The 26,379-nt window shown below is 37.2% G+C and overlaps 2 protein-coding genes across 5 annotated transcripts in view; both read left to right on the top strand.

Annotated features, from left to right (window-relative positions):
• Positions 1-1,706: 1,706 nt before the first annotated feature.
• Positions 1,707-7,749, top strand: LOC127790308 (5-methyltetrahydropteroyltriglutamate--homocysteine methyltransferase). Its single transcript, XM_052319750.1, has 12 exons — positions 1,707-1,939; positions 2,967-3,321; positions 3,405-3,492; positions 4,788-4,915; positions 5,011-5,402; positions 5,489-5,652; positions 5,821-5,901; positions 5,996-6,162; positions 6,245-6,350; positions 6,456-6,706; positions 6,801-7,002; positions 7,111-7,749. Exons 2-12 carry the CDS (start codon positions 2,972-2,974, stop codon positions 7,477-7,479), a joined length of 2,298 nt encoding a protein of 765 aa, XP_052175710.1. The 5' UTR covers positions 1,707-1,939; positions 2,967-2,971; the 3' UTR covers positions 7,480-7,749.
• A 4,685-nt stretch (positions 7,750-12,434) lies between these two features.
• The window catches only part of LOC127790229 (double-stranded RNA-binding protein 1-like), an 82,900-nt gene continuing 68,955 nt past the window's right edge, over positions 12,435-26,379 (top strand). The window contains exons 1-10 of one of the 4 annotated variants that reach the window (XM_052319556.1): positions 12,435-12,782; positions 13,686-13,814; positions 14,881-15,116; positions 15,221-15,437; positions 21,381-21,461; positions 22,173-22,425; positions 22,531-22,627; positions 23,428-23,493; positions 23,595-23,724; positions 24,023-24,562. In XM_052319556.1, the coding sequence (XP_052175516.1) occupies positions 12,539-12,782; positions 13,686-13,814; positions 14,881-15,116; positions 15,221-15,437; positions 21,381-21,461; positions 22,173-22,425; positions 22,531-22,627; positions 23,428-23,493; positions 23,595-23,724; positions 24,023-24,180 (1,611 nt within the window). In that variant the 5' untranslated portion in view covers positions 12,435-12,538 and the 3' untranslated portion in view covers positions 24,181-24,562. Of the gene's footprint in view, positions 12,783-13,667; positions 13,815-14,880; positions 15,117-15,220; positions 15,438-21,380; positions 21,462-22,172; positions 22,426-22,530; positions 22,628-23,427; positions 23,494-23,594; positions 23,725-24,022 lie in introns of those variants that run through there. The other 3 variants (XM_052319555.1, XM_052319558.1, XM_052319557.1) reach the window with 3 other exon arrangements.

Here is a 26,379-nt window from a genome sequence, read left to right as displayed (position 1 = left end):
ATTGTTGCGTTGAGTCCTCCCAATTAATCCGCTGCGGCTTAACTTGGGATTGAAGATTTGGAAGGACAAATAGCAAGCCGCTGCTTCAATGGACAGTTACCTGGCAGCCTGCCACGGCCAAGATTGCTGATCGCATCTACTCCCTCCCTCTCTACAATGTTCTAAGATGAATAATAATCTCCATGAGCGTAAGACACCTGGTATCTAAATAACAGATTATAGTCAATGATGCAGATTTAAGTCATGACAATTATAGTGTGAAAATTTTATCCTTCTGTGAGATGACTTCTTGTGAGTATCATGTATTGTATCTCCTGCTTAAAGGGTCATCGTATATCATGATTTACCCCTCTTATGTGTGTAGGACAGCGTGTAAAACCTTAAAATGAGAAAATTCACCTTTTAACGGTTAAGATAAATAGTAATCAAATTAAGGTTGCGTGTCCAAGTACTTGTTGCCATCATCAACGAGACCACGTTGAAGTTACAACCATTTATTAGAGTGTATGTGTGCAGGGTGGGCCCGCTCACCTACTCACGCAACAAATTCTTGCCAAAGGCTTCCATGTTGAAGATAAATGTGATATTTGAATCGAATTAATTTAGACTGTAAATTTCGTTGATTTGAATTGATTAATCTAACCATAATCTGATCCGAATAATATAAAATCTTCATCCTCAAATTTGCCCTTATTTTCTTACTTTTAATTTGGTCAAACTTTTAACTATTTGACTCAATTAAATAGCAGTTACCTCATCCGCAATCACCTCCAACACATGTGATATTTGCCCGTACGTAAGCCAATTAGCCTGTTAATAATTATAATTTATTTGAACAGTCTTTTAAAATATAAAAGATTAATAAATGTTGACTCGCAATATTTGGGTACAATCTCCCGAAGGACAGGGCAAAGGTGCACCCACCAGGGGCCCACAGTAATTGGCCACCAACCCCAGGTCCAAAGTGAATTTTAACCTCGGGCTGAGGGATTTTTTAGTCATTTTCCAAATCTCGGTTCTTGGTGGAGTAGGTTTAACCGCTGCCCGAGCGCGTGCAGAGCGATCTCAACGGACCGCGCGGGGATCGGGGCTGATAGCGGGATCCTCTTAAATCATTTTATAATTAAATCATCTGATAAAAATAAAATAGGTAATATTTGTATCAAGTATTATTTTTAATTTTTATTTTCAGATTTTTGAGGAACGGCAACTTAATCAAATACAATGTTTAACATAAAATAAAAACCAACAGAAAAACAAATAAAAATGAACCCATAATTATATTGCTATTATTATTATTTCTTATTTCAATATGGGTCGATCTATTAAATTAAGTTAGGTTTGATTTATATAATTAATTATAAATTTGTCATTTATAAACTTAAGTTGAAGCATTTAAAATGATTGGAATTCCTATTAGGCTTTTCAAAATCAGTTATTTGAATTATTTTTTGTCATTTTAATTATTTTAATTAGTAAATGATAAAATTAACTTAAATATTTCGAGTGACTGGATTTTATTGCTCTAGAAATAAATTCCACTGACTCGGTTTGTCGGTCAGCAAAATGGATTTTCGACTCTATATTTGTGATTATGAATTATTAGGAAGGATAGTGTTTCTCTCTCTGGGCCTACTCACGTCTCGGAGCAACTCATCCCAACCAGAAATTTTCTCACGCTCCAAGAGATGCGCGTACCGGCAGGCAGATTTTCCCAGTAACCAAGCAGCAGCAGCAGCAGCAGGAGGAGGAGGAATGCCTTACAAAAACGAGCAACTTCAGATCTACAGCCACACCAACTATCTATTATTCCTATAAATAACCTGCAAATCCAACTAAAGAACTCGCTCTTCGCCTTCTTCGCTTCTCTCTCGCTCTCTGTCCAACTAAAGAACTGGTCACAGATCTCTGTCCACGCCTTGCTATTTTCCTCCTATAGGTAAGCCCTGGCTCTCGCGTCCCTCGTTTCTCCTTCACTAACACCCCGCATTCCTCTCCCAATTCCCCTATTATATTCATGCTCTGCCTCTCCCCTTTCTCTCATATTCCCTCTCCAATCTCCTGTTCTTTTCGCTTAATCTCCTCAATACAGAGTTTTCCTTTCACTGTTGGATCTACAACTCTTCTTGCTTGTGAGTTTCATTTGTTTTTTTGGTATAAGTGGCAGATCTAGTCTTTCATAGTTTGGGACCGGCAGATCTCGTATTGGATCTTGCGCCATTAGTAGATCTGTATAGAGTAGCTGTTTTAGTCTTACGGATTCAATGAATTCTATCACCGTTCGGCGTCTTGTTCTATTTCATGCAGTTGCTCTGTTTTTGTATTTTAGATCTGTATTTGTTGTTCATAGATCTGGCACACAGGGACTTTTGTTTGTTTGTTAATGCCGTGGAAATGGAACTTTCATGAAAAATTCCAATTATCTAATTATCATCCATCCCTTAGACAAATATCACTGATCGAATAACTTGTTTCGTAAGAATGCCCTCGTCACGTTGTTTTGGTGGGAAAGTGCTGCTTAAAAACTTCGAAGGAGCCATTTTCTTTTCTTTTTTCCTGTTTTTTGTTTTGTGTCTATTATCTACCAACAACTAAGTTGTACTCGTTATGATTTCCCCTTCTATTTGATTTGGAAAGGACGCAAGGTTAAAGTGAAGTTTGATTGATTTTATCCAAAAAGATTTCAAATAATGGAAATTATTTACAGTTCTGTGACAAAATAAACAGGAAATTGAACAAATGTTATTAATCATCTTCACTCATGATGCATGATTTGGGATCTAACCTTAGTTCCCTTTCTGATTGCATAATATGTTGCATATGCATGTCTATTTCTAGTTCCCTTCCATGACATGTCAATGTACATGTTAGATGTGTCATATGTTCGTTAGGGGTATATGATGTATTTTATAAACAATTATTGTTTATGTAAAAGGCAATTGATTTTTGGGTTGTCGGTGAGCCAGAAAAAATGGCCTCCCACATCGTCGGATATCCTCGCATGGGCCCAAAGAGAGAGCTGAAGTTTGCTTTGGAATCTTTCTGGGATGGGAAGAGCAGTGCCGATGACTTGAAAAAGGTGGCAGCTGATCTAAGAGAATCCATCTGGAAGCAGATGGCTAGTGCTGGAATCAAGTACATTCCCAGCAACACATTCTCTTACTATGATCAGGTGCTTGATACAACAGCAATGCTTGGAGCTGTTCCCCCCAGATATAGCTGGACCGGTGGTGAGATCGGATTTGACACTTACTTCTCCATGGCCAGAGGAAATGCCTCTGTACCTGCTATGGAGATGACCAAGTGGTTCGACACCAACTAGTGAGTAATCAGACCTAATCACATACTTCAATTTTGAGAATTGACACCTCTGCTGATGATATATTCTTGATGTGTTGATGCAGCCACTTCATTGTCCCTGAGTTGGGGCCTGATGTCAAGTTTTCTTATGCTTCTCACAAGGCAGTGGACGAGTACAAGGAAGCCAAGGGGGTATGTGAACTGGAGCATTCTTCCATCCTTTATTTTGTACATTTTCTTGAGTTAATAATTGAGATCTCAGTAACTTGAAATTGACATATTTTGATAATTCACAACAGCATAAGAGTATTTTGTGTCTCTGGTGCAAGACTGTAGGTATAATGTGGCTCATATGTTTGCCTAGGTCCAATTTAGAATAACAAAAATGAAATTTTCTTTTGAAATTGAATCCTTCTGAATATTCAAAATTTTACAAGCCTATACCGTTAAGGAGCTGATTTCAAAATTACAAGTTTTCTGGCATAGTTGTTAAATCGATATTCGAATCGAGAATCGAAATCCTTATTTTATGAATCGTGAATCGAGAATCGAATCGAAACTTAAGATTCGGTATACATTCTCAATTTCAATTATAAATAATATATATCCATAGAAAATAAATAATGTACCCACCATGATCAATTCTTTTAAATATAAATAGATAAATAAACTTCTAAATATATTTGCTAAGTTTAAAATTATACCAAAAGGCAAAAGTATATTCATGTTGCCTTTAAATTCAAATTGCACCAAACCAAACCACTTTCAAAATAACAAGCTAGAAAAAAAAAAAAAAACCTACAACTATAAGGTTACTAATAAATTTCATTGTCCATAATCTTCACTAGTTATCAATCATCTTTATCTTCAAGTTCAAGAGCATCATCATCTTCATCATTTTCATCATCTTCTTTGTTTTCAAAGATAGCCAAATTGAGCGATTATTTGATTAAACCGCACATGCAGACGAAGTGGCATGAATTGGATGAATCGGACGAATCGCTATTCATGTCTGATTCATCCAATTCATGCGATTCATGGTTGATTCATCTGATTCATAGTTGATTTTAAGGGATTTTCGATTCACCCTATAAATTCGACTCGATTTCTATATGAATCGAGTCGACTCATACGATTCGAATAATGGATCGTACGATTCTAAAGGATTTTAGATTCACCATATAGATTCGACTCGATTTCTATATGAATCGAGTCGAATTGTACGATTTGAATCATGAATCGTAAGATTCTAACAACAGTGTTTTCTAGATAACTGCTGCTCTATTCTAATCATTTATAAGACAGAAGTAAAGTGATCGGTTATGGATGATGACTATTTGAATTGCAAATTACCTCCAGTTATGTCATTTTGTCCTTCCAGCATTTTCATAAGAGTTGGTATCCTGTGCTAAGGGCTCTCTTTCATAGTATTACTCCGGTTAGCTACCTTCAGTCTATTAAATAAGATATTCTATTGTTTCGTGCAGCATGGAGTAGATACTGTTCCAGTTCTTGTTGGCCCGGTTTCCTACTTATTGCTCTCAAAACCTGCAAAGGGAGTAGGGAAATCATTTGATCTCCTCTCCCTCCTGGACAAAATCCTTCCAATCTACCAGTAAGAGACTCAAATGACTCTATAGAGTTCCTCTGATCAGTAATTTGTATATCCCAATGCTATATTCATATAATCTTGGAAAAATTCCTATGCAGGGAAGTTGTAGCGGAGTTGAAGGCAGCTGGTGCATCATGGATTCAGTTTGATGAGCCCACCCTTGTGAAGGATCTTGAATCTCACCAATTGCAAGCATTCACTACTGCCTACTCTCAGCTAGAATCATCCCTTTCTGGCCTGAATGTTCTCGTTGAGACTTACTTTGCCGATGTTCCTCCTGAGGCATTTAAAACCCTTACTACTCTGAAGGGTGTTACTGCCTTTGGTTTTGATTTGGTCCGTGGAACAAAAACTCTTGACTTGATCAAGGGTGGTTTTCCAGGGGGTAAATGCCTCTTTGCTGGTGTGGTTGATGGAAGAAACATCTGGGCCAATGATTTTGCTACATCTCTTAGCATCTTGGAATCTCTTGAGGGCACGGTGGGGAAAGGTATCATTCTTCGCTCATGACGTTGCATGGTTGTAGATGTCAAATCCTTGCTGTTAGTCCATTCTAATTGTGATTCTGTTGGGCAGATAAGCTTGTTGTCTCCACATCTTGCTCACTTCTCCACACTGCTGTTGATCTTGTTAATGAGACCAAGCTGGACGATGAACTCAAATCATGGCTAGCTTTTGCCGCTCAAAAAGTTGTTGAAGTGAATGCCTTGGCGAAGGCATTGGCTGGTCAGAAGGATGAGGTATACTTATTTGCTTTATGTTATATAATGTATTTCTTTGTTGGTGTCTGTTAGTCAAATAAGCTTGAGAGGCTGGTTGCCTTCCTGATCCATGAGCTTCTTTCATGGTAATTTGCGCTTACCCATGTGTGAATGCCACATTGCTCACTGTTATTGGTTCAATTTCAGGAATTCTTCTCTGCTAATGCTGCTGCTCAGGGTTCAAGGAAGTCCTCCCCAAGGGTGACCAATGAAGCCGTTCAAAAAGCTGTGCGTGATGAGTTCATTCCTGTAGTTCTTTTAAGTTCTGGTCTGCACGAACCATTTTGTTCTTATCAAACGCTTGTTATTTCCATTTTCACAGGCTGCGGCTTTGAAGGGTTCTGACCACCGCAGGGCTACAAATGTCAGTGCCAGACTGGATTCTCAACAGAAAAAGCTTAACCTGCCAGTCTTGCCTACCACCACTATTGGTTCTTTCCCTCAAACAATTGAACTCAGAAGAGTGCGCCGTGAATATAAGGCAAAGAAGTATGGAATTCTGATAATTTTTGTTCGTTTTCCTTGATAGTCCATTTATCTCCCATATATTCTCATGATGCTTTTGCTACAGGATCTCTGAGGAAGTTTACGTTAAGGCTATCAAGGAGGAAATCAGCAAAGTTGTCAAGCTCCAGGAAGAGCTTGATATTGATGTCTTGGTTCACGGAGAGCCTGAGGTAATATCTGATTTGACTAGCTGATTAAACTGAAGTATCGAGAGATTATGTCAGGCATTGAAGGTCTCCGTATCCTAAACTAGTTCTGGCTTGTTTTCTTTTCAGAGAAATGATATGGTTGAGTACTTCGGAGAGCAATTATCTGGTTTTGCCTTCACCGTTAATGGATGGGTTCAATCATATGGATCTCGCTGCGTGAAGCCACCGATCATCTACGGTGATGTGAGCCGCCCCAATCCGATGACCGTCTTCTGGTCCAGCATGGCTCAGAGCATGACTGCTCGCCCAATGAAAGGAATGCTCACCGGCCCAGTGACCATTCTGAACTGGTCTTTTGTCCGAAATGACCAGCCCAGGTAATACTGGAAACCAACCAGAGGGAATCTCATTAGTTGATCTTGGTGCTATTAGTGATGATATCTAACATGAGATACCATGGCAATTCCCCAGATTCGAAACCTGCTATCAGATTGCTTTGGCCATTAAGGATGAAGTCGAAGATCTTGAGAAAGCGGGCATTAATGTCATCCAAATTGATGAAGCTGCTTTGAGAGAGGGTTTGCCTCTTAGGAAGTCAGAGCAAGCTTTCTACTTGGACTGGGCTGTACACTCCTTCAGAATCACCAACTGTGGCGTCCAGGACACCACCCAGGTTATTTCTGAATCTTGTACTTTCTCATTGTTTCTGGTCACTTGTAAGTTCTATATATAATTTGTCGACGAACTCACATCAACGCTCATTATTTCCCTACAACTGCAGATCCACACCCACATGTGCTATTCTAACTTCAATGACATTATCCACTCCATCATCGACATGGACGCCGATGTCATCACCATTGAGAACTCCCGCTCTGACGAGAAGCTCCTATCAGTCTTCCGCGAGGGAGTGAAGTACGGTGCCGGAATCGGCCCGGGAGTCTATGACATCCACTCTCCGAGAATACCCTCAACCGAGGAGATTGCGGATAGGATCAACAAGATGCTCCAAGTGCTGGAGACTAACATCTTATGGGTGAACCCTGATTGTGGTCTCAAGACTCGCAAGTACACTGAAGTGAAGCCAGCCCTGCTAAACATGGTGGCTGCAGCCAAGCAGATCCGCACCCAGCTTGCCAGTGCCAAGTGAATTGGTCCAAGAGAGGACTAGGAGCTCAGCTCCCTCCTATCCATCCATTTGTTATAACTGCAGTAACAAGATCTTCATAATTGGATCAATAATTGTGGGTTATTGGTGAAGTATTTTAGAGGCAGAGTCTGCCCTCTGGGCCTTTTTCTTTTCTTCTTTTCTGTTTGAATATTTTCTGTATTTTTGGGGTTTTGCCTTCACATTGTTGGAAAGGCATCAAATGGTTTACTTTACCTCATTGAATGAAAATCTGAAGAAATTTTATTACTACGACACATACTCTATTGGGCTGAATTTTTTTTAAAAAGAATTATTATTATTATTTGAATTTAGCTATTATTTCACAAACTCAGTCAATTTCTTTTTTGCAACTTAGATATCTGATCGAAAGTAACAAGAGGTTATCCTATAAGAATTTGTCATAACATATAATGATCACTGTAATTTTATCATACATAACATGTTTCACATAAATTTAGAATGAATAAACTACATTTAGATTTGGGTCATATGCAAAAAGTTCTCTATAGTTTAAAAATATTTTTTGGAGTGCTTTTATTACTTTTATTTTTTCATTTGAACACTTCATCTAAAGATTTTTTTTTTAAAATATGTATTTGAAAATTTAGTAGCTTAATTTTGTACTTGGATACCTCATCTAGATTTTTAAACTCGCAAAGATGCATAAATTAAAGAAAGTAAACTACTAAATGTCTTCCTATGAGTGGCAAAAACTCCATAAAATTCAAGTAAACTTTATCCCATTTTAAATTATTGACTTGAAGAAACTGCACCAATAAATTTGGCTCCAGTGATAAGAAGCAAAGATACAGAGCTAGCAAAAGGTAGGTAGCCATGGACAAAGGGCATCAGATGATACCGATAAGTTGAAAAGGATAAAGTTGGAGAAGATTTAAGGGCTTGGATTCACCATTTGTATCCTTCCACTGTATTTATAGGTATTAAAACCCCTCACTCTAGAAGGCATTGGTATAACACGCTTTGTTTGCTTGCAGTGAAGAAAGTGGTCCCCCTTTTTGAATTCAATTGGTCGGTAGGCACTTATGTGTAGATTTTGGCGTAAATCAGTTAATTCGTAAAATAATTTATAATTGCATTTGACAAATACGTTTTAATTAAGTAAAATAGATAAAAACACGATTAAGATTTAAAAAAAATAAAAAATTGCAACTGTAAGTCATAATTGTAATCCTAACTGATAATTATGTACATATAATATTAGTTTTTATATATTATATATAATATAGTATTAGTTGATAAATTAATAATTTAAATATATGTTCCTTTATAAAATATTTTTTAAGTTTTAATTTATTTACAACAATATTCACTAAATAAAATTATTATCTTAGAAATATTATAACAATATCTAAAAAATAGAAAAAAAAAATCATTTTTCGCAAAGTGTGTAATCATTTTATGGTTTTCATTTCAGTTGCCAGATTTTTTTACTAATTTTATTTTGTTTCATAATTAATTTAAGTATAATTTAAATGTGCATTTTTTAATTCTGGTTGTCAATATCATATATTTTTATGTGTTAGTTGCCCATTCTTTAATTTAATAAAAAAAATTTGTTCTTACTAAAATTTTATTTAATTATGTAATTTGTTAAACAAAAAAAATGACATTGATGATTCAATAAGAGAATGCTGACAATTCAACAAAAATATTAATGATAGTAAATCTCTATCTCTCTCTTTATTTTGTAATGAAGTCAAATCTATTCAAACTCATTCACGATGTAGATGGTTATTTCATCGTCATTCTAGATGTAGACGATTATTTCATATCTAAAATGATCTAAAAGTATAAATGATAGAAAACTTGGACTATTTGGACTCATTCACAATGAACCCAAATAGATGGATTCATTGACAATAAATCTAGATTCGGCCTATGATTATTGTTTAAATTGATTATCATTATCTCTCTTATTCTTTTTTTTTTTAGAAAACTTTGAGTTAATTGCGAATGACTTAAAATCTAGTTTGAGTTTATCATTTGAATTCCTCATCATCATCTCTTTTTTGCTTTTTTTTTTTTGCAATGAATCTAGGTTCATTCACAATGAGCACAGGTTTAGCTTAGGGTTCATCGCTTGAATTCATCATCATCATCTCTCTTTCTAAGATGAACTTGGCTTCATTGTGAACGAATCTAAGGGTAAGTTTGATTGCAAGCATGGAATTTGCATAGAAAAAAAATATTTTTTAGACAATTGAATTATCTAGAATTAAATTCCAGAGAAAATATCAATTAAAGGTGTTTGATTAATTTAATTTTTTACTTAAAAATTGTAATGTTTTTTCAACTTTTGGTGTTTGATTGTCATTATTTTTCATGAAAACAATCACATACACACATGTTGATAATCAATAACCAAATACACAAATCAATAATTAATTATAAAATAATCAAATATATATATATATACAAAATATTCAAAAAAATAAATCAAATATACATACAACCAAATACACCCAACAAGAGGATGAAGGAGCTGCTGTCACCCTCCACCGTTGCCATCGCCGTTGTCACTAGTCGCCGCTGCCATCGTCGCTATCGCCATCACCATTCACCCTTTGATCACTAACTCTCACTCGTCTTCTCATTCGATCGCCCCTCTCTCGCTCAAATCGCTAGCCAAGCTTCCCCTTATCCTCATGACCACTGATCACACTTCTCCTCTTCCTTGCGATTGCCGACCACTCTTCTCCTCTGCCAAATCGAGGCTTTGAATGATTTGCAGAGAGGAGATGGAGACTTGGGTTAATTTTCCATTTCCCTAGAAAATTTATTCCAACTCCCCATTGAGGAAAATTTTTTCCAACAAAAGTGGGAAATAGGCAAACTGTGACTCAAAGTAGGAAAATAATTTACTTGAAAAATTTGGCCAATCAAACACTTCAAAGACTAGAATTTGGGTGAAAATTGGCCATTTTCTATGAAAAATGTGTGCAATGCATTTGATTGCAAGTATGTAATTTGCATGGAAATAAAATATTTTCTATGTATAATTGAATTGTCTAAAATTAAATTTAAGAGAAAATATCAATTGAATGTGTTTGATTGCCTTAATTTTCTATCTATAAATTGTAATATTTTTTCAACTTTTGGTGTTTGATTGCCATAAAATTTTAGGAAATTGTCTAAAAATAAATCAAATATACATATACAAAATATTTAAAAAATAAATCAAATACACATACACCCAGAGGATGAAGGAGCCGTCGTTGCCATTGTCGTCGTCACTCTTGCTCGCCCTCTCGTTCGCTTGCCCTCTATCTTAGTCTGTCGCTAACATCACTAGCAGTTGTTGCCATCGCTGGCCGTTGTCACTATCGCTCTTGCTCAACTGTCTCTCGCTCGCCCTTTATCTCACTCAGTTCGTCGCTACCATCACTGGCAGTGGCTGCCATCGCCGCTGCAACCATTGTTGTTCACTTCTCGGCCGCTCATTGTCGCTCTCGCTCGTTGCCTCTCGTTTGCCTTTTCGTTCGCTCGCCTTTTCTCTTGCTTAGTTCGTCGTTGTCTCTTGTTCCTCGTGATTGCTGGCTGAGCTTCCTCTTAGCTTCGCTGACCGCTATTCTTCTCCTTCGTGCTTCCTCTAAGCTTTACGAGTTTTTGAACGATTTGCAAAGACGGGATGGAAACGTGGGCTTTCCAATTTCTTGAAAATTTGTTCCAACCTCCCCAACGAGAATTTGTTTTCCAACAAAAATGAGAAGACCATCATGTGACTAAAAGTTAGAATTTAATTTACTTAAAATATTTAGCCAATCAAATACCTTAAAAGTTAAAATTTAGCTAAAAAATGATCATTTTTTTATAAAAAATATGACCAATCAAACATGCCTTAAGTGGTTGGTTTTATTCACTATGAACCTAAATTTAATTTATGTTTATTATCTCTCTTTTCAGTGATAGATGATCGATAGCTATTGATTGTTTGTTATATTTTAATTATTTTTAAAATAATAAGAGAAAGAAATGAGAAAAAAATAAGAGAGTGAGAGATAAAAGGGTAAAATAGATTTTTAATTTTTTTTAGGGGGTAGTTATTTCAATTATTTTTGCAATCTTGCCGAGTTTTAAAAGTTTTTTTTTGTTTTTTTTACCCTTATTTGGTGGACACAAAATGATAAACACATGCGCCGAAATAGGTGACGTGGCCATTGACAGTAACATGGTATGATACATGAACGCTGTAGCAATGACATGGACACTGTTACCATGATGCACTTTTGAAAGTAATAAAGTACAAAGTTAAGGGGAATTGTTTTAATTTTATTATAATGAAGAATCCTATATAAATATAAACTTGTATGTAGTATAATATTTGTAAGAAAAATTTTAGAAAGTTGACTGACTCATCGACAGGGTTATCAAAAGGGGTAAAAAGACATTTTGCTCCCACACTCTACTTTCTCTTTTTCCTCCCATGAATTTGCCCTGTCCCTACTGTTCTCGCCTCCTCTGCCATAGTCGTTGTTGTCGTCTCGCCTCTTTTCCGTCACCCTTCTGCCATCATTGCCTTGTCTTGCCTCGCCAACAGTCAATGTAGTTACTATCGGCGAGGCGAAGATAGTAGAGGGGTGACAGAAACGAAGCGAGGCAAAGCAGCAAGGCCATGACAAGAGAGACGAGAGCAACAGGATGGGGCAGTAGCCTGCTTTGTAAATTTACAAAGTGGGCGGGGTAAAATCATCTTTTTGTCCCCTTTTTGTGAGCCGCTTGATAGGCCCGTTAGGTCCCGTAAAACTAAAACAGAAATGTAAATAATTATCAAATTAGGGGTATAGTTATAAAAATAATTATATTATATTTAGTACAAAATTTGTACCAAACTCGTGTAAAATTTATTTGTTTTTCCAATCTCTTAAAAAGATTTTCTTGGCTGGAGCGGACTAACTTTTTGAAGTTACCTCGGACCTCGGTCTCTGTCCTTAGGTCCGTTACATTCCCCCGAGTCCGAGATTTCCCCTGAAACTGATATCAATTCTTTCTCCTTCTGTAGTTCTAATTCAGAGGGGAGATGTACAAATCGAAGATTCAAGAGCTTTGCCATCGGAATTCGTGGAGTTTACCGGCGTACTCCACCGCCAAAGTCGGTCCTGATCACAATCCTCGCTTCTCCGCTACCGTCACCGTCAATGGCGTTCCCTTTCAGACTGTTGATCGGAGCCAAACAGCGAAAGAGGCTGAGAACAAAGCTGCAAAGATCGCTTTCGACCATTTCTCTACCCCGAACCGGCCAACTCACATTCCTCGAAGTCACAGTAACTTCCCTTCGCAATCTGTTGCCTTTACTTTTCAGATGCAGAGTAGACGATAATGACATCTAGGAACCCTAACCCTTGAATTCTTTTTGCTTTGGGAACTTTTCTTGGGCCTATACAAGTTGAGCAGTTGATGAAAATGTGTTGGGATAGACAGAGGTGATGAGCCTTGGTTCTCTGCGTTGGAGCCCTGTAACTGTAAGCATTAGTTGCTTTCTCACGAAGTCCCCTGTCAAGTGTTTATCGGGTTTAAGGCTGAAGGGGCTTACCACTGAAGCCTAATAGGGTATTGCTGGACTCATGGACAGCACCTGGGTGCGACCGGGTGCTGTGGTTCGCACTGGGTTCCCAGCCTTGCCATGCCTAATCTCATGAGTCAGGCAGGATTTGTTTGCACGGTGTCCCTTGGATATTTAGCCTTACATTGTTTTATCCAAAGAAGGTATTGCACTCTTCTTCTGGCCCCAAAATAATAATAATGAAAATAAAAAAGAAACCATCTGAAAAATGTACTCAGTTTCCATATAAAATAGCCATTGGACATTTCAAAACCACTTTTTTAGGCAGAGGGGAATTTGTGGAAGGGAAAGGGAAATGGGAAGGACGAAACAAGTGATACGGGCAGTTGTTATTTCCCTCTACTTGGTTTTTAAAGAAACTGAAAAGAATATGCTTCATCTTGTTTGATATCTAAGGAAAACGGAAAAGAAATATAGGTTAACTATCATGTTCACAAGAGGAGAGGAAATGTAAACCAAATTTGAATTAATGTAAACTTGTTTGATTATCTGTCATTCCTTTTCTTCCTTAATCTCTTTTTGGTGCTTATGATAGCATCTTATCAAACCTGCTTCATAAATATAGTTCAAATTGTTTTCATAATAGTTTTTCATGATCTTGCAGGTTTCCAAGCTTCAATCACAACTTACAATATTAATCCATTGTCCGGAGGAGGTACTTCAAAGCCAACCACAACAAATTTAACACTGAATACACTGGTGAATGAAACTCCAGAGGTGGAGAAATTTATAGGTCAGTGAAATTGATCTTAGCACCATTTACTTCTTGTAAATTATGAGTTAATTTTTGCGATTGCAATGATTTCTTGAGTTTGGAGCTGATTTTAGAGTCTTCACAAAATTAAAGCTCTGTACAAAAAAGTTTTCCCAAACTGAAACTTCCTCTGAACTATTGCCTGAAATATAATTTCCTCATCAGATCACAAGCCACATCATGCAAAAGGAGTGAGAGGATCCAAGAGAAAACCGCTGGCTGAGCCAGTGATTGTACTCGGGCCAATGGTTCCTAAGAAAATGGAAACTGCCAGCCAGCAGTTCCCAATAAATTGGAAGCACTGGTTCCCATTTTTGGCAACTGCTATTGGAAGTTTCCAGAAACTGCTGGCCCAGTCAGCGGTTCTCATTGGGAATGGCTGGTTCCACCAACCCTTTCCCAATTATTTTTTGCTACATGACTGCTGATGTGGCAGGGGAGTTCTATTTTGGGAAATAGTTTGGTTGTGGTTTTAGTTTGGAAAATGTTTTAATGGAAAGTTTTAGTTTTGTAAAAAAAATTGCACTTTTATATAATCCCTTATAATAAATCCAGCCATTCGTTTATATTTTTCAACTGTTATTTTCTTATTCTTTCTGAGAAAATAAGTTGGAGGTGAAATTGATGTGTGTTTTTAATCTAAACATTTTCAGAACACTGCTTAATGATAAAATTCAGAATACAAAAATACAGGAAGTGGGATTGCAGTCTGTTGTTGTTGATGTCTAAGAAGGTCTTCCTCTTCCTTCTTGTGATCTGCTATGTGCTGTCTAAGAAGGTAAATCAAAAAGGAAAAATCTGTCCAAGAAAGTCAAATTTTTTGTCTATGAAATTTGTTGACCTTTTGTTGGGGAATATGATGTTGAGAACAAAAAGTACAGAACCCATAGTTTACAGTATGCAGTAACAAACATAACAGTGTCCATTTTAACAACTTGGACAGGATGTACTTACATTATTAACAAGCTTAAGGGTGGTAAAATTTTTGATCTGTAGCTGTGAATGGAGTTCCTTTTCAACTATACATTATGTTCATTTTTTGCAGATGTGCAGCATTCATACAAAAGTAAGCTACAAAATTATGCGCAGAGAAGAAAACTCACACCACCTGTGTATTCATCTGAACGTGAAGGTCCTCTTCATGCTAGTCGTTTCAAGTCCAAGGTTATGATTGATGGGAAAAGCTATGGGAGTCTTGAATTATTCCCTATGAAAAAAGACGCAGAACAGGCAGCTGCAAAAGTTGCTTTGGAGTCATTGGACCTCGAAATGGTTCAGGAGGCTAGTCTTCCACTCACTTTCACGTGAATTCTTATCACTCCTCTGTCTCTGCTTGACTTGCTTTCCACTCTTGTGCATAACTGATTTCTTTATCAAAATGTTAGGATGATTCTGGTCTCTACAAGAACCTCATACAACAATTGGCTCATAAAAGTTCTCATGCTCCAAAATATAAGACTACTGTTTCTGGTCCACCTCAAAAGCCAATTTTCATCTCGACTGTGGAAATAGGAGGAAAGTCTTTTCAAGGACAAGCATCAAAGAGGAAGAGGCAGGCAGAGGACAATGCAGCAAAGCTTGCTTATTCAAGCTTTCGAGAATGTAAGGAACTTGGTCTCTCATTTAAACATTTTAGTTTTGTCACCCAAAAAGGAATATATTGGTTTACTTCATTTTACATCTCCCAAGTATAGATCAGTTTAAATATCTTGGATCAATTGTTCAAAAAGGAGAGGATGTTATGGAGGATGTCAGTTGTAGAATCAAGGCATGACGGTGAAGTGGCCAAGTGTGTCCAAGATTTTGTGATCGTAAGATAAGGCTAAAAGAAAAGTTTTATTGGATAGTTATATATGGATCTGAATGTTGGGCAAATAAGTACCAATATGCACAGAATATTAGCATAACTAAGATGATGTTGTGTTGGATGTGTGACTATTACAAGAAAAGACTAAATAAAAAATAAGATTATATGTCATAAGGTTAGAGTGGTGCCTATTAAAGATAATAATAGAGTGTTATATTCTGTTTTGTAGTTATATTCTATTTGTATTGTAATTTGCTTACACGTTAATGTTGGCATTGTTGTATTTTTTGTTTCTGTAGAAGGGCATTTCTGTAATGTTGTGTCAAGGACATTTCTGTAATTTGCGTATTAGTTTGGGAAATTCTATTCGCAGCTGAGTTTTTACTCTTCGCAGCCATTAAAAATTTTAATTTTTTTTTGAGTTATGTGATAACTCTTTGCATCTAGATTTTTCCAGAAATACCCTCACACTTCCGAAATACATCAACAAATAAAATCAAGACAGATACACACAGACACATGCACATATATATATATATATATAATCAAGGCAGATACACACAGACACACGCACATATATATATATATATACGCACTTCGGGACGCATACATACACATATATATGCGGCCATGGCCGTCCGAGTTGCCGAGCTTCACAACGCACACATACATATATACACATGCAGATGCAGACACACACACATATACATATATATATATATATATATACAGGAAGGAAGCTCAGCGGCCATGGCCGCCGAGCTTCCTATATAAATATATATATATATGTATGTATGCGTATATATATGTGTGTGTGAGTCTGTGTGTGCGTATATATATATATGTGTATATATACATATATTTATATTTGTGTATGCGATCTAACTGTTAATGTATATATATATGTGTGTGTTTGTGTATGCATGTGTGTTATTCAACTGTTATATTTTTATTTATTTTTTCATTTTTGACTGCATCGGATCTGTTATTTTTTGTTGTATTTTCTTCGTTTTGGAAGGGATGGGTGGCGGGTAATTGATTGAGGGAGAAAGTGGGTGTGAGGGTAAAAATGAGTTTTCAAAAGAGAGTATTTTAGGTATATTAAAATATGGCTGCGAAGAGTAACAACTTGGCTGCGAATAGAATTTCCCTATTAGTTTTAGGTCATATTTAAGGCCGAGATCTCCATGAATGATAACTGTTAAAGTTTTAGGTCATTTTCTCTTGTAGCGAAATTGATAACTGTTAAAGTTTTACTTGCCCTAGTTGCTAACCATAAATGGGTTATTACTCAATTGGATGTGAACAATGCTTTTCTTAACGGGGATCTTTTTGAGGAAGTCTATATAGAATTACCACTCGGTACAAGCCTTCCCACTCGGTTGATAATAAAGGGGAGAAATTAGTTTGTCAGTTACATAAGTCTATATATGAGCTGAAACAAGCTTCAAGGCAATGGTTCTTAAAATTTTCTCAAGCTATTCTTCAGTTTGGTTTTACACAGTCCAAATCGGATTATTCTCTCTTCACCAAGGGTAGTGGTTCTTCATTTGTAGCTCTTTTGGTTTATGTAGATGACATCATCCTTGCGGGTCCCAATCTTTCAGTCATCAATGATCTGAAATCTTTTCTATATAGTCATTTCAAGCTTAAGGATCTTGGTCGTTTGCGTTATTTTCTTGGTCTAGAGATTCACAGTCTACAAAGGGGATTTTCTTCTCTCAAAGGCACTACACCTTGCAACTTTTGGAAGATTCTGGTCTCTTAGCCAGCAAATGTCCCAATGATTCCTAATCTAAAGCTTAGTGCTAATGAAGGGGATTTGATTGAGGATGCTTCCATATATCGTAGGCTTATTGGCCATTTACTATATCTTATCGTCTCTCGGCTGGATATCACTTATGTGGTCCACAAACTCAGCCAATTTGTATCTAATTGTCGGAAACCTCATCTGGATGTTGTCTATCACCTATTGCAGTATCTAAAGGCTGCTCCTGATCAGGGATTATTTTTTTCTGCCACTTTTTCTTTATAGCTTCGTGCTTTTTCTGATGCTGACTGGGGCTCGTGCTTGGATACTCGTCGTTCTGTTACTAGATATTGTGTTTTCCTTGGAGCATCTCTAATTTCTTTGTGTTCTAAGAAGCAGGCTACTGTTTCCCGTTCCTTCACTGAAGCTAAGTATCCCACTTTGGTTTCTATTGCCAATGAACTTACATGGTTTACTCAACTTTTCTCGGATTTTCAGGTTATTTTTTCTCCTCCTGCTTTACTTTTTTGTGATAATCAAGCTGTTGTTCATATTGCCACTAATCTGTTTTTTCATGAGCGTACCAAACATATTGAGCTAGATTGCCACTTTGTTCGTAACAAAATTCTCGCTGGAAAAATCAAGCTACTCCCTATTTGATCACAACACCAGCTGACAGATGTTTTTACTAAGGCTCTCCTAGGTTCAAAACTTTTTCCACGATTGTCCAAGATGGCCATCATCAATATTCATGGCCCATCTTGAGGGGGAGTAATAGAGTTGTAATTTTGTTATATTATGTTTTGTAGTTATATTCTGTTTGTATTGTAATTTGCTTACACGTTAACGTTGGCATTGTTGTATTTTTTGTTTCTGTAGAAGGGCATTTCTATAATGTTGTGTCAAGGACATTTCTGTAATTTGTGTATTAGTTTTAGGTCATATTTAAGGCCAAGATCTCCATGAATGAAACGATCTGTGAAGCCTTCTACATTTCGTGTCTCTCTGTTAGATAAGAAGTGGAAGATGCAATTAAAATAGTTTGGACATATGAGGAGATCGATAGATGCAATTGTGAGGTGAGTGGATGGAGTCAAGGAAGATAATAGCAAACTTGTTAGGGAATCATTAAACATGACATAGAATATAAGGGCCTTATAGAGGATATAGTCTTGGATAGAAATGACTAGAGCTGGAGGTTTAGAATTCATATAGCTAACTTCACCTAGTGCAATTAAGGTTTGTGATTGTTATTTTTGTTGTAATTTATTTTACTTTTATATGATGGTTGTGCATGTTATGTAATAAATTTCAAAGGAAATGTACCTCTTGAAAACTCTGATGTTTGAATTTGTTTGAGCAACTCCCATGTAAGCTTGATGTTGAGAAACCTCAGGTTCATCTGCTTATTATGTAGTCAGCAAATTAACTTTTGTGCGTGTGTGTTTTTTGGGTGGGGGAGTGTCAAATAGCATACCTTTATCATTTGTAATAAGTGAACCTTCTTAGATATCAAAACGATTGTGACTACTAATTTGGACATCTAGGTGGAGGAAAACGAGGTTTTAACAAATAAGTTTGATGGAACTTGAAATGAGGATCTTAAACCTGTCTTCGGAATTGAGTTATGAATTGAAATAGGCCATTGTAAATTGTGGTCCTATCGTACCAAATTGGAGTTAGCACATGCTTGACATCAATTTATGAATATTAGCTTTAATTATTTACAAGAAATATTTGATTTAGTGGAGGCTATTGTTGTTGCTTTTTTTTTTTTTGGCTCGCAACAGGACACTCTTATTGTTAGTGGAACATTTGTATTTCTCTTAGGTTTTGTGTGGATAGGGCTATTTGACCCTATCATTTGTCATTTTGAATTTGAAATCCCAAATTCATTGTTTGGTCGTATAATTCTTTGAAACATTTGGATTTGGGGTGGATTTGGAACCAAGAAAATATAAGGATTTGAAATGATACCTGCATATGCAAGTATTTCAAATGACAGAATTTGAAATCCCTATATCCAAATGCCATCTTATGTAGTTTGATGTTAATATCTTGTATCAGGGTATCGCTGTGTTTAAATAATTCTTCCAGAATATTAAAAAAAAACTAATACTTAAAAAGCTCAAGCTATTAGGTTGTAATGACAAATTAAAGATTCCTTTCTCATGTAAAATCCCATTGTGGCCTATGTGATAAGTATATTATGTATAATTGGCAAGGCAATAGGATTCTGGAATTAACTATTCAGACAATGATCAAGCATGGCTGATAGAAGAATTATATATGACAAAAGAAACTAAAGCAGTGATTCCAAATAAAATGGACAGGAACTTTGTTTTAAGAATCAACTCCTGGCATTAAGGCATTTGAAAGCTTGCTTGGATATGCTTATTTTTTGTCATATTCTGTTTAGCTTTTCTGAGGGTGAGCCTTGGTAACAGCTGTAAGGTTGTCGTTGGAGTTGCAAAACGGCCTCTTTACAAGGAAAGGGTAAAGTTGTGTACAAAGACAATCCTCACCTGATCGTCACAAAGCAGGGAAGCTTGTGCATTGGGGATGCCACTTTTGATTCTGTTTATCTTTTCTATTATCTGGAGATCACTTGTTTTCTTTGCATATTAGTGGAACCATTTTGTCAGCTGTCTTTATTGATATATGGAGGGTGATGTTTGATCGATTTTTCCAAGTAGATGGTTATATAGCAGTACTTTATTTGCATGCACTACTATGTTCTTAAACTGTAAAGTCGTCAAGGTGTTGTAGTATCATCATAAATCCCGAGTCCAAACTTGTCCTTAGGGTTGCAAAAGAACTGAGCCAAGTCGAGCTTTGTTGAACTCAGGCTCAGCTCAGCAAACCAGCTTCCGGGGTCGACCTCGAGCTTAGCTCGCAAAAAGGTTGATGAGTTGAGCTTAGGCTTGATAGAGAGGGAGTGGCAGTAGAGAGGAAGAGGGTGTGTGACGGCAAAGAGGGAGGGAGTTGTGCAGTGGCGAGTGGCGGTAGTGGGAGATGCTTCAGACAGGCCGACGGTTGGAAGGGAGACAGATCAATGGATGGAAGGGAGAGGGAGGGAGGGAGGGAGGGAGAGAGAGAAAGGGAGAAGGAGGGAGAGAGAGACGATGGCCAGCGGGCGAGAGTGAGAGAGGGGGCAAAAATTTGAAAATACTTGATTTTGGCTTCTCTTCATACCCCGATATCTTGTGATATTTTGGAGGTGAGATATCGCGATATCTCAAGGGTGGCTTTTCGGGTGGCTGAATAGCATTACTTATATGGCATGTTTGGCTAAATCTAAATTGCTTTAATATATAATATTATGTTAAATGATTTAATTAATATATAATAATTTTAAATATTAAATTCAATGATATTATTATAATAATTTAAAGTTTGATAATTTTATGTTAAATAACATATTTATAAAATTATATATTTAAAAACGAGCTATTTGCAAATTTTTAAACGAGTCTGCTCACGAACCTCTAATCAAACATGTTTATGAGTTTTAATGAGTCAATCTTTACCGTGTTCAATCTCAACTTGTTTACAAATCGAGATTCAAAGTTAAGCTCAAACTTGACTCATTTACCTTAACTAACGAATTCGAACGAGCTTTTGTCGAGCCAAACGCCAAGTTGCTTGTAAACGTCTTGACTCATTTACGACCCTACCTACCCTCCTGTGTGGGATTGTGTAATCTATTTTTAATAGGGATTGTGGTCAAGGGAGGAGGGGGGGAGACCTCATTTGACACTGCTCATCTCCCATCCTTGTATGGTGGTTTCAATCCCCAAGCATTAAAATCCTTGCCTCCTCTTCTTGACTTCCTCGGTCCTTTTGTGTCTTTTGGTAAGAAATAACTTTCAACTCACACATTTACATATACCAACAAGTGCATTCACACATATACATATGTATGTATATATATCATACTATATGCTTATAGCCAGCTAGTCTTTGATTTTCGGCTGATGTACTTTAGGCTATCAAAGTGATCAGGCAAGGCAAATTCGGGGCTCCCCACACCTTGAAGGAAATTACACATTGCTTGTCTATGTGCCAGGTAATTATTGAAATTAGTTCGTTGATCTCATAATTAGCCGTGTTCTTATCCTTTTTTAATTTTTTCATGAGTTTGTGTGTGTAATGGGAGTTTTTATGGACCTCTAGCCAGATAGAACCGAAGGTTCTCCCTGTATCAATTTTTTTAAGTACTTTCAACTGCAATTGGAATCTTGTAGCAATTGACAGTGAACTCAAACTTAAACAGTTTCCTCTTTCGTCTATTGGAATAACTAGTTGTTTAAGAATGTGGAAAATGGAAAATTACCTAAATTTGGTTGTTTATGGTATGCTTTTTAAGACACTCTTTATTATTACTTCAAGCTTACCATTGGAATATGTGCTTGCCTGTATCTAGATGCTGTTCCTATGTCATAAAATAGAAAATTGGGTTGACTGGTTTTATGTTAGTGGATGTTGATTCAATCCCAAATCAAATCAGATAGTTTAAATCTGATAATTTTCAGCATTTTCCTTGAAATTTATGGTATCTGAAGTGTGATTGCATGTTTTTTAAAATCATGGAAAGAAGAATACTCTATATATGCTTGTTTTAGATTGTATACCTTGTAAACAATTTAAAAGTTACCCCATGTTGACATACTGCTGATCATGCTCTACCAGTGATTATGTCGAATGGTTTCTTATATTTTAAGGTCCAGAACTAGAGCACTGCATTGCTTAACTGCTTAAGCTTATGCCCTTCTTGTAGTTCACATACCATCTACAGCCACAAAGGAGCTGGCCCAGCTTCTGAAAAAAGTCTCATCTCATGTACCTGGTTTAAAAGCCATTGGTGATGATATCCCACTCAACATACTTCATGATGGTGATCTCAAGGTCGAACAAGTTACTTTGGGGAGAGAATTTCATATAAGTTTGGGGAGAACTGTTCACATTTCACTGCAACAAATTGATTCAGTGGTGTCAAACCTTCGAAAGAAGCTTCAGTTTCAGCGTCAGATGTATATGTCATATGATGGTCCAATTCAGTTATTGTGCTTGACAATCTAACAGCTCATCATGTTCGTGTAACATGGTTTTCCATCATTTGTTTTTATGTAAAGCAGGTATTGGATTGACTTCAGTAAGTTGGAGGTTTTTGTTAATGATCATCGCAAACGCTCCTTTCTTTCAATCGAAGTTACAACACGAGGGTTAGCTGAGGTATTTTGATGATTTCTTCTGAACCAATTTGCCCATGTCTTGACCCAGTGTTTTTCTCCTTAAAATATCATGCATTTTGGCCTCAGCCTTTTCTCTGCTTTTATGTTAAGCTTTTTAATCTATCTGCCAGGTCTGAAATTGCATTCCTGGAACAGTTTGAATTTTATTTTCTCATGATGGAGAACACTAGTTAGGTTTAATATTAATTATATGAGCCTTTCAGAAGATAAGACCACAGATAGAAATAAATTAAAAGCTTGAATTCATGTAGCCACCCCACATATTGGGATAAGGACTTGGTTTGTTGTTGCTGTTATATGATGAACACCAGTATGATCTTGGGTGGATACCTTTAAATCTACGCTAGTATCTTTGCTATGAAAAAAAATCCATTGGCATTCCATTGTTCTGTGAAGTTTGACAACTTTCTGCATGCTCAAATGTATATGTCAATCACCTTTGAAAATTACGATCAAGGATGGGCATCTTCTTTCCCATATGCTTGGAACTAGGATTGGCAGGAGAAAAAATGAAAAAGAAATGTTCTTATATACATGTATATAAGCACTACCACTTTCTTTCATTTCCTTTCAAGAAAAATCTCAGTACCAAAATAGCTATAGGGTTTTCCTCTTAGAGGGCAGTTTTCTTAGTTCTACCAGCCCTTGCTGGTTGCACATTAGTGTCTTCGTTTCAACTTCTCAGTGTCACTTCGTGTTCATGATTTCATTTTCTGCTTAAGCTATTCGGCAATTTCATTGCTGCCCTCCAAAGATCATTAAAGTTTCAATTGATTTCAGATAACCGAGCAGATAGCAGCTGTTGATGAAGTTTATAAGCTTCACAATCTACCTGAATATTATAAGGTTTGACTTGCAACCATTGTTGCTTATGGTTTTCCTCAAATCCATCTATTATCATTATACGGCAATAATTTTTTTCGGCTGTCTCCCTATATTGATTGCAGGATCCCCACCCACATGTATCGATAGCTTGGGCATCGGGCAATGTCAGAGATTTACTGAAGGAAGCCATTGCAGAAGAGACGAAGAAATACTCTTCATTTGGGGGATATGTGCAGAAGCCTATATTTACCTGTAAGTTCACTGGCATTAACTGTAAGATAGGCAATCAAATATACCCAATATGTTAATGCCAGTAAGAGTATTATTGAAACTTCCAGGGTGTTGAATTTGTTCATATGGGAAGTAGCTTATGCTTATCAGACAATCACTTCGCAATTCTGAACTTCAAATAGTAGAAAACAAAGATGAATGGAAAGTTTGTTTTATCTTCTAAACCACCAGAATTGACATCACAGCAACTGCAAGCACAGCCACGGCCTAGTAAAACACATTTCGAGTGATTTCATTTGCTGAATTTGTGTAAGGCAAGGCAGGCAGAGCAGGGCTGATGTCAAAACTCTGGGAAGGAGAAGGAGCTGCACTTGGAGGTGGCGCCGCTGGGTTGACGGTGATGGCCAACTTCTGGCCGCCAACAGCGCAGTGCTGGCCGATGCCGCAAAGGTACCTCTTCCGGCCGGGAGTTGCTAGCACGATGGTGTTGTTGCCGGATGTCAGAGCTTCTTTCAGTGGCGGCTTGGTGCAGTTCTGAAAGGCTGTTCCGTTCACCTTGAAAACGTTGTGAGCTCCGGCGGGATATTGAAAGACTGCATGATTTGGTCAGAAACCAAGGTAAAGAAAACATGTTTCGAACCGAACACAAAAAACTGAAAACACGACAATGAAATCAAATGTAGGCGACCCCTGAAACTCACTGAGCTTATCTCCAACCCGGGAATCTTTGCCTTGAGCCCAGGTTTGATAATTGAAATTTATCGCCCAACCCGTCTCGTCTCCTACAATGAAATCCTTACCGGAGACAAACGCCGGAAAAAATGAGAGCAATAGTGATGAAAACAGGCGTGGCAGCCATTGAAACAGGGCTTGTTCTGAGGGGGGGGGGGGGGGGGGGAGGGGAGAAACACTGAACGCTTGGTCAACTGAAAGTGTTAAAAGTGGATGGATGAAGAAGAAAGGGGTGGTGTTTGAATGTATTTATAGGGTTCATCAAACTTTTCATCGGGAATCCAGTGCAGGGCGGCGCCATGTACAACCACCACCAAATCTGAGTGGACAATGACCGGCTTTGGCAAATTATGAATTGATCCAAAACTGACCCAGGAAATGTTTCTCGAAATCTGAGAATGAATAAACAATCCTTTCCTGTTGTTGTCTTGAATCACAGATGATATTTTTCATGGACTGGACGCTCTTTGAGTCTGGACACAGATTCTGTATTTGTCATGGACGGCATCAAATTCCGAGATACGGACTGGTAGTAGGTTGGTTAATGACAGTCATGTTAAACTATCAAGTGATTTGTTCGTCCGAAAGGTGAAATCGCTCATCTCGGGCGCCCTCACATCCGTCCGACAAGATGTGGGAGAGGTTAATCATGGTGATTCAGCTGGACGCAGTGGTTAGATCTGGACTCATCGTGCACAGGGAGTCTCTCTCACTTTGGAGAGAAGTATCTCACATTGTCGCTTACGAGACTCGATTCTCAGTCTTTGTTCAAAATTCACCACGAAATACACTTTGTCTCATTTCTTGACCAACTGGACTGCTCATACGAGCTATAAAGTGATTTGTTAACAATCAGAAAGATTTACGATATGTAATGTACGGTGCCATTTTTAAATAATAATATAATTCCATATAAATAATGCTCTCAGTACATAATTTTGCACTCACAGTGGGTACTGAGCCTCAGCCTCAACCACGGCGAGGAGTGCCTGGACCAGGAAATCGCTCCAGATGCATGGATCCGTCTGTATATATTTTAAAATAAATTTTTATTTTATTTTACTTTATCTGTCGTGTTTTTTTAAGTTATTTTTATTTCTTTAAAAATTTAAGTAGTAACATGAAGCGTGAGTGGTTAATATGCTGGCAGAAACATAGTTTTATTTTTTTCCCAATAACCTGGAAAAAATACATAGTTGAGAGGGAAAAATTATATTTTAAAATTTGGAAATTTATTTGGCAATAAAAAAGAACTTTATTTTTTAAAATTTAATATAAATTAATTGAGTAATAGGCATTAAATGGGCAATTGTTACTCCGCTCGGGATAGGAATGGTAATATTTATTATTAAGTTTTGATTATTGAATTAGTTTAAATTTAAATTTAGATAACTTAATCACCTAGCGTTATAAAATATAATAAGAGAGATAGATAAATTTTGAGAGATGATTTGTTATCGCAACATTTGTGTTGTTCGATGTGAATTAGTAGAGGGGTCGGGGGATTGTGGGTCCCACCATCCTCATGAGGTCCACACCCTATCGCTGAAAGTACTCACCTCAGGCAATTATTACATTGTCACGAATATCATAACAGTTATATGATGTGTGTAACGAAATTCCTGGCTGTTTGCACGTGCACCGCGAAGGCGCGAAAGATGGACAATTTCGGTTACTTTGGATTCTCTAATTAGGGCTTTGGTTCCATGAAAGGACTGGGCCTGTCTCCCACTACCGGCTGGTTCTGCCCTTTCTGGAACGCGTTCTAGATCTGGGTTTCGCCGATGAGGACCAAGAATTCAAGAGATGGATGGCACTGCCCACCTTGTGTTTGGTATTATGGGTCAGTTACCATCCTCTCTTTTGTCACCAGTTTTTTTTTTTAGTTTTTTAATCAATCTGTTCCTTTCGTATTCTGCTTCAAATTCACTGGTAGTCTTCCAC

The sequence above is a fragment of the Diospyros lotus genome, chromosome 14, assembly GCF_014633365.1.
Source record: "Diospyros lotus cultivar Yz01 chromosome 14, ASM1463336v1, whole genome shotgun sequence".
In the NCBI taxonomy this organism is placed as follows: Eukaryota; Viridiplantae; Streptophyta; class Magnoliopsida; order Ericales; family Ebenaceae; genus Diospyros; species Diospyros lotus.
This window is presented reverse-complemented; position numbering and strand designations above follow the sequence as displayed.

Bases quoted from the DNA above. Each gene is read 5' to 3' on its own strand.
- LOC127790308 (XM_052319750.1), top strand. From the start codon at position 2,972: ATGGCCTCCCACATCGTCGGATATCCTCGCATGGGCCCAAAGAGAGAG. The intron at 5,403-5,488 runs GTATCATTCTTC...TCTGTTGGGCAG, and splicing joins TGAGGGCACGGTGGGGAAAG to ATAAGCTTGTTGTCTCCACA. The intron at 5,653-5,820 runs GTATACTTATTT...GTTCAATTTCAG, and splicing joins TGGCTGGTCAGAAGGATGAG to GAATTCTTCTCTGCTAATGC.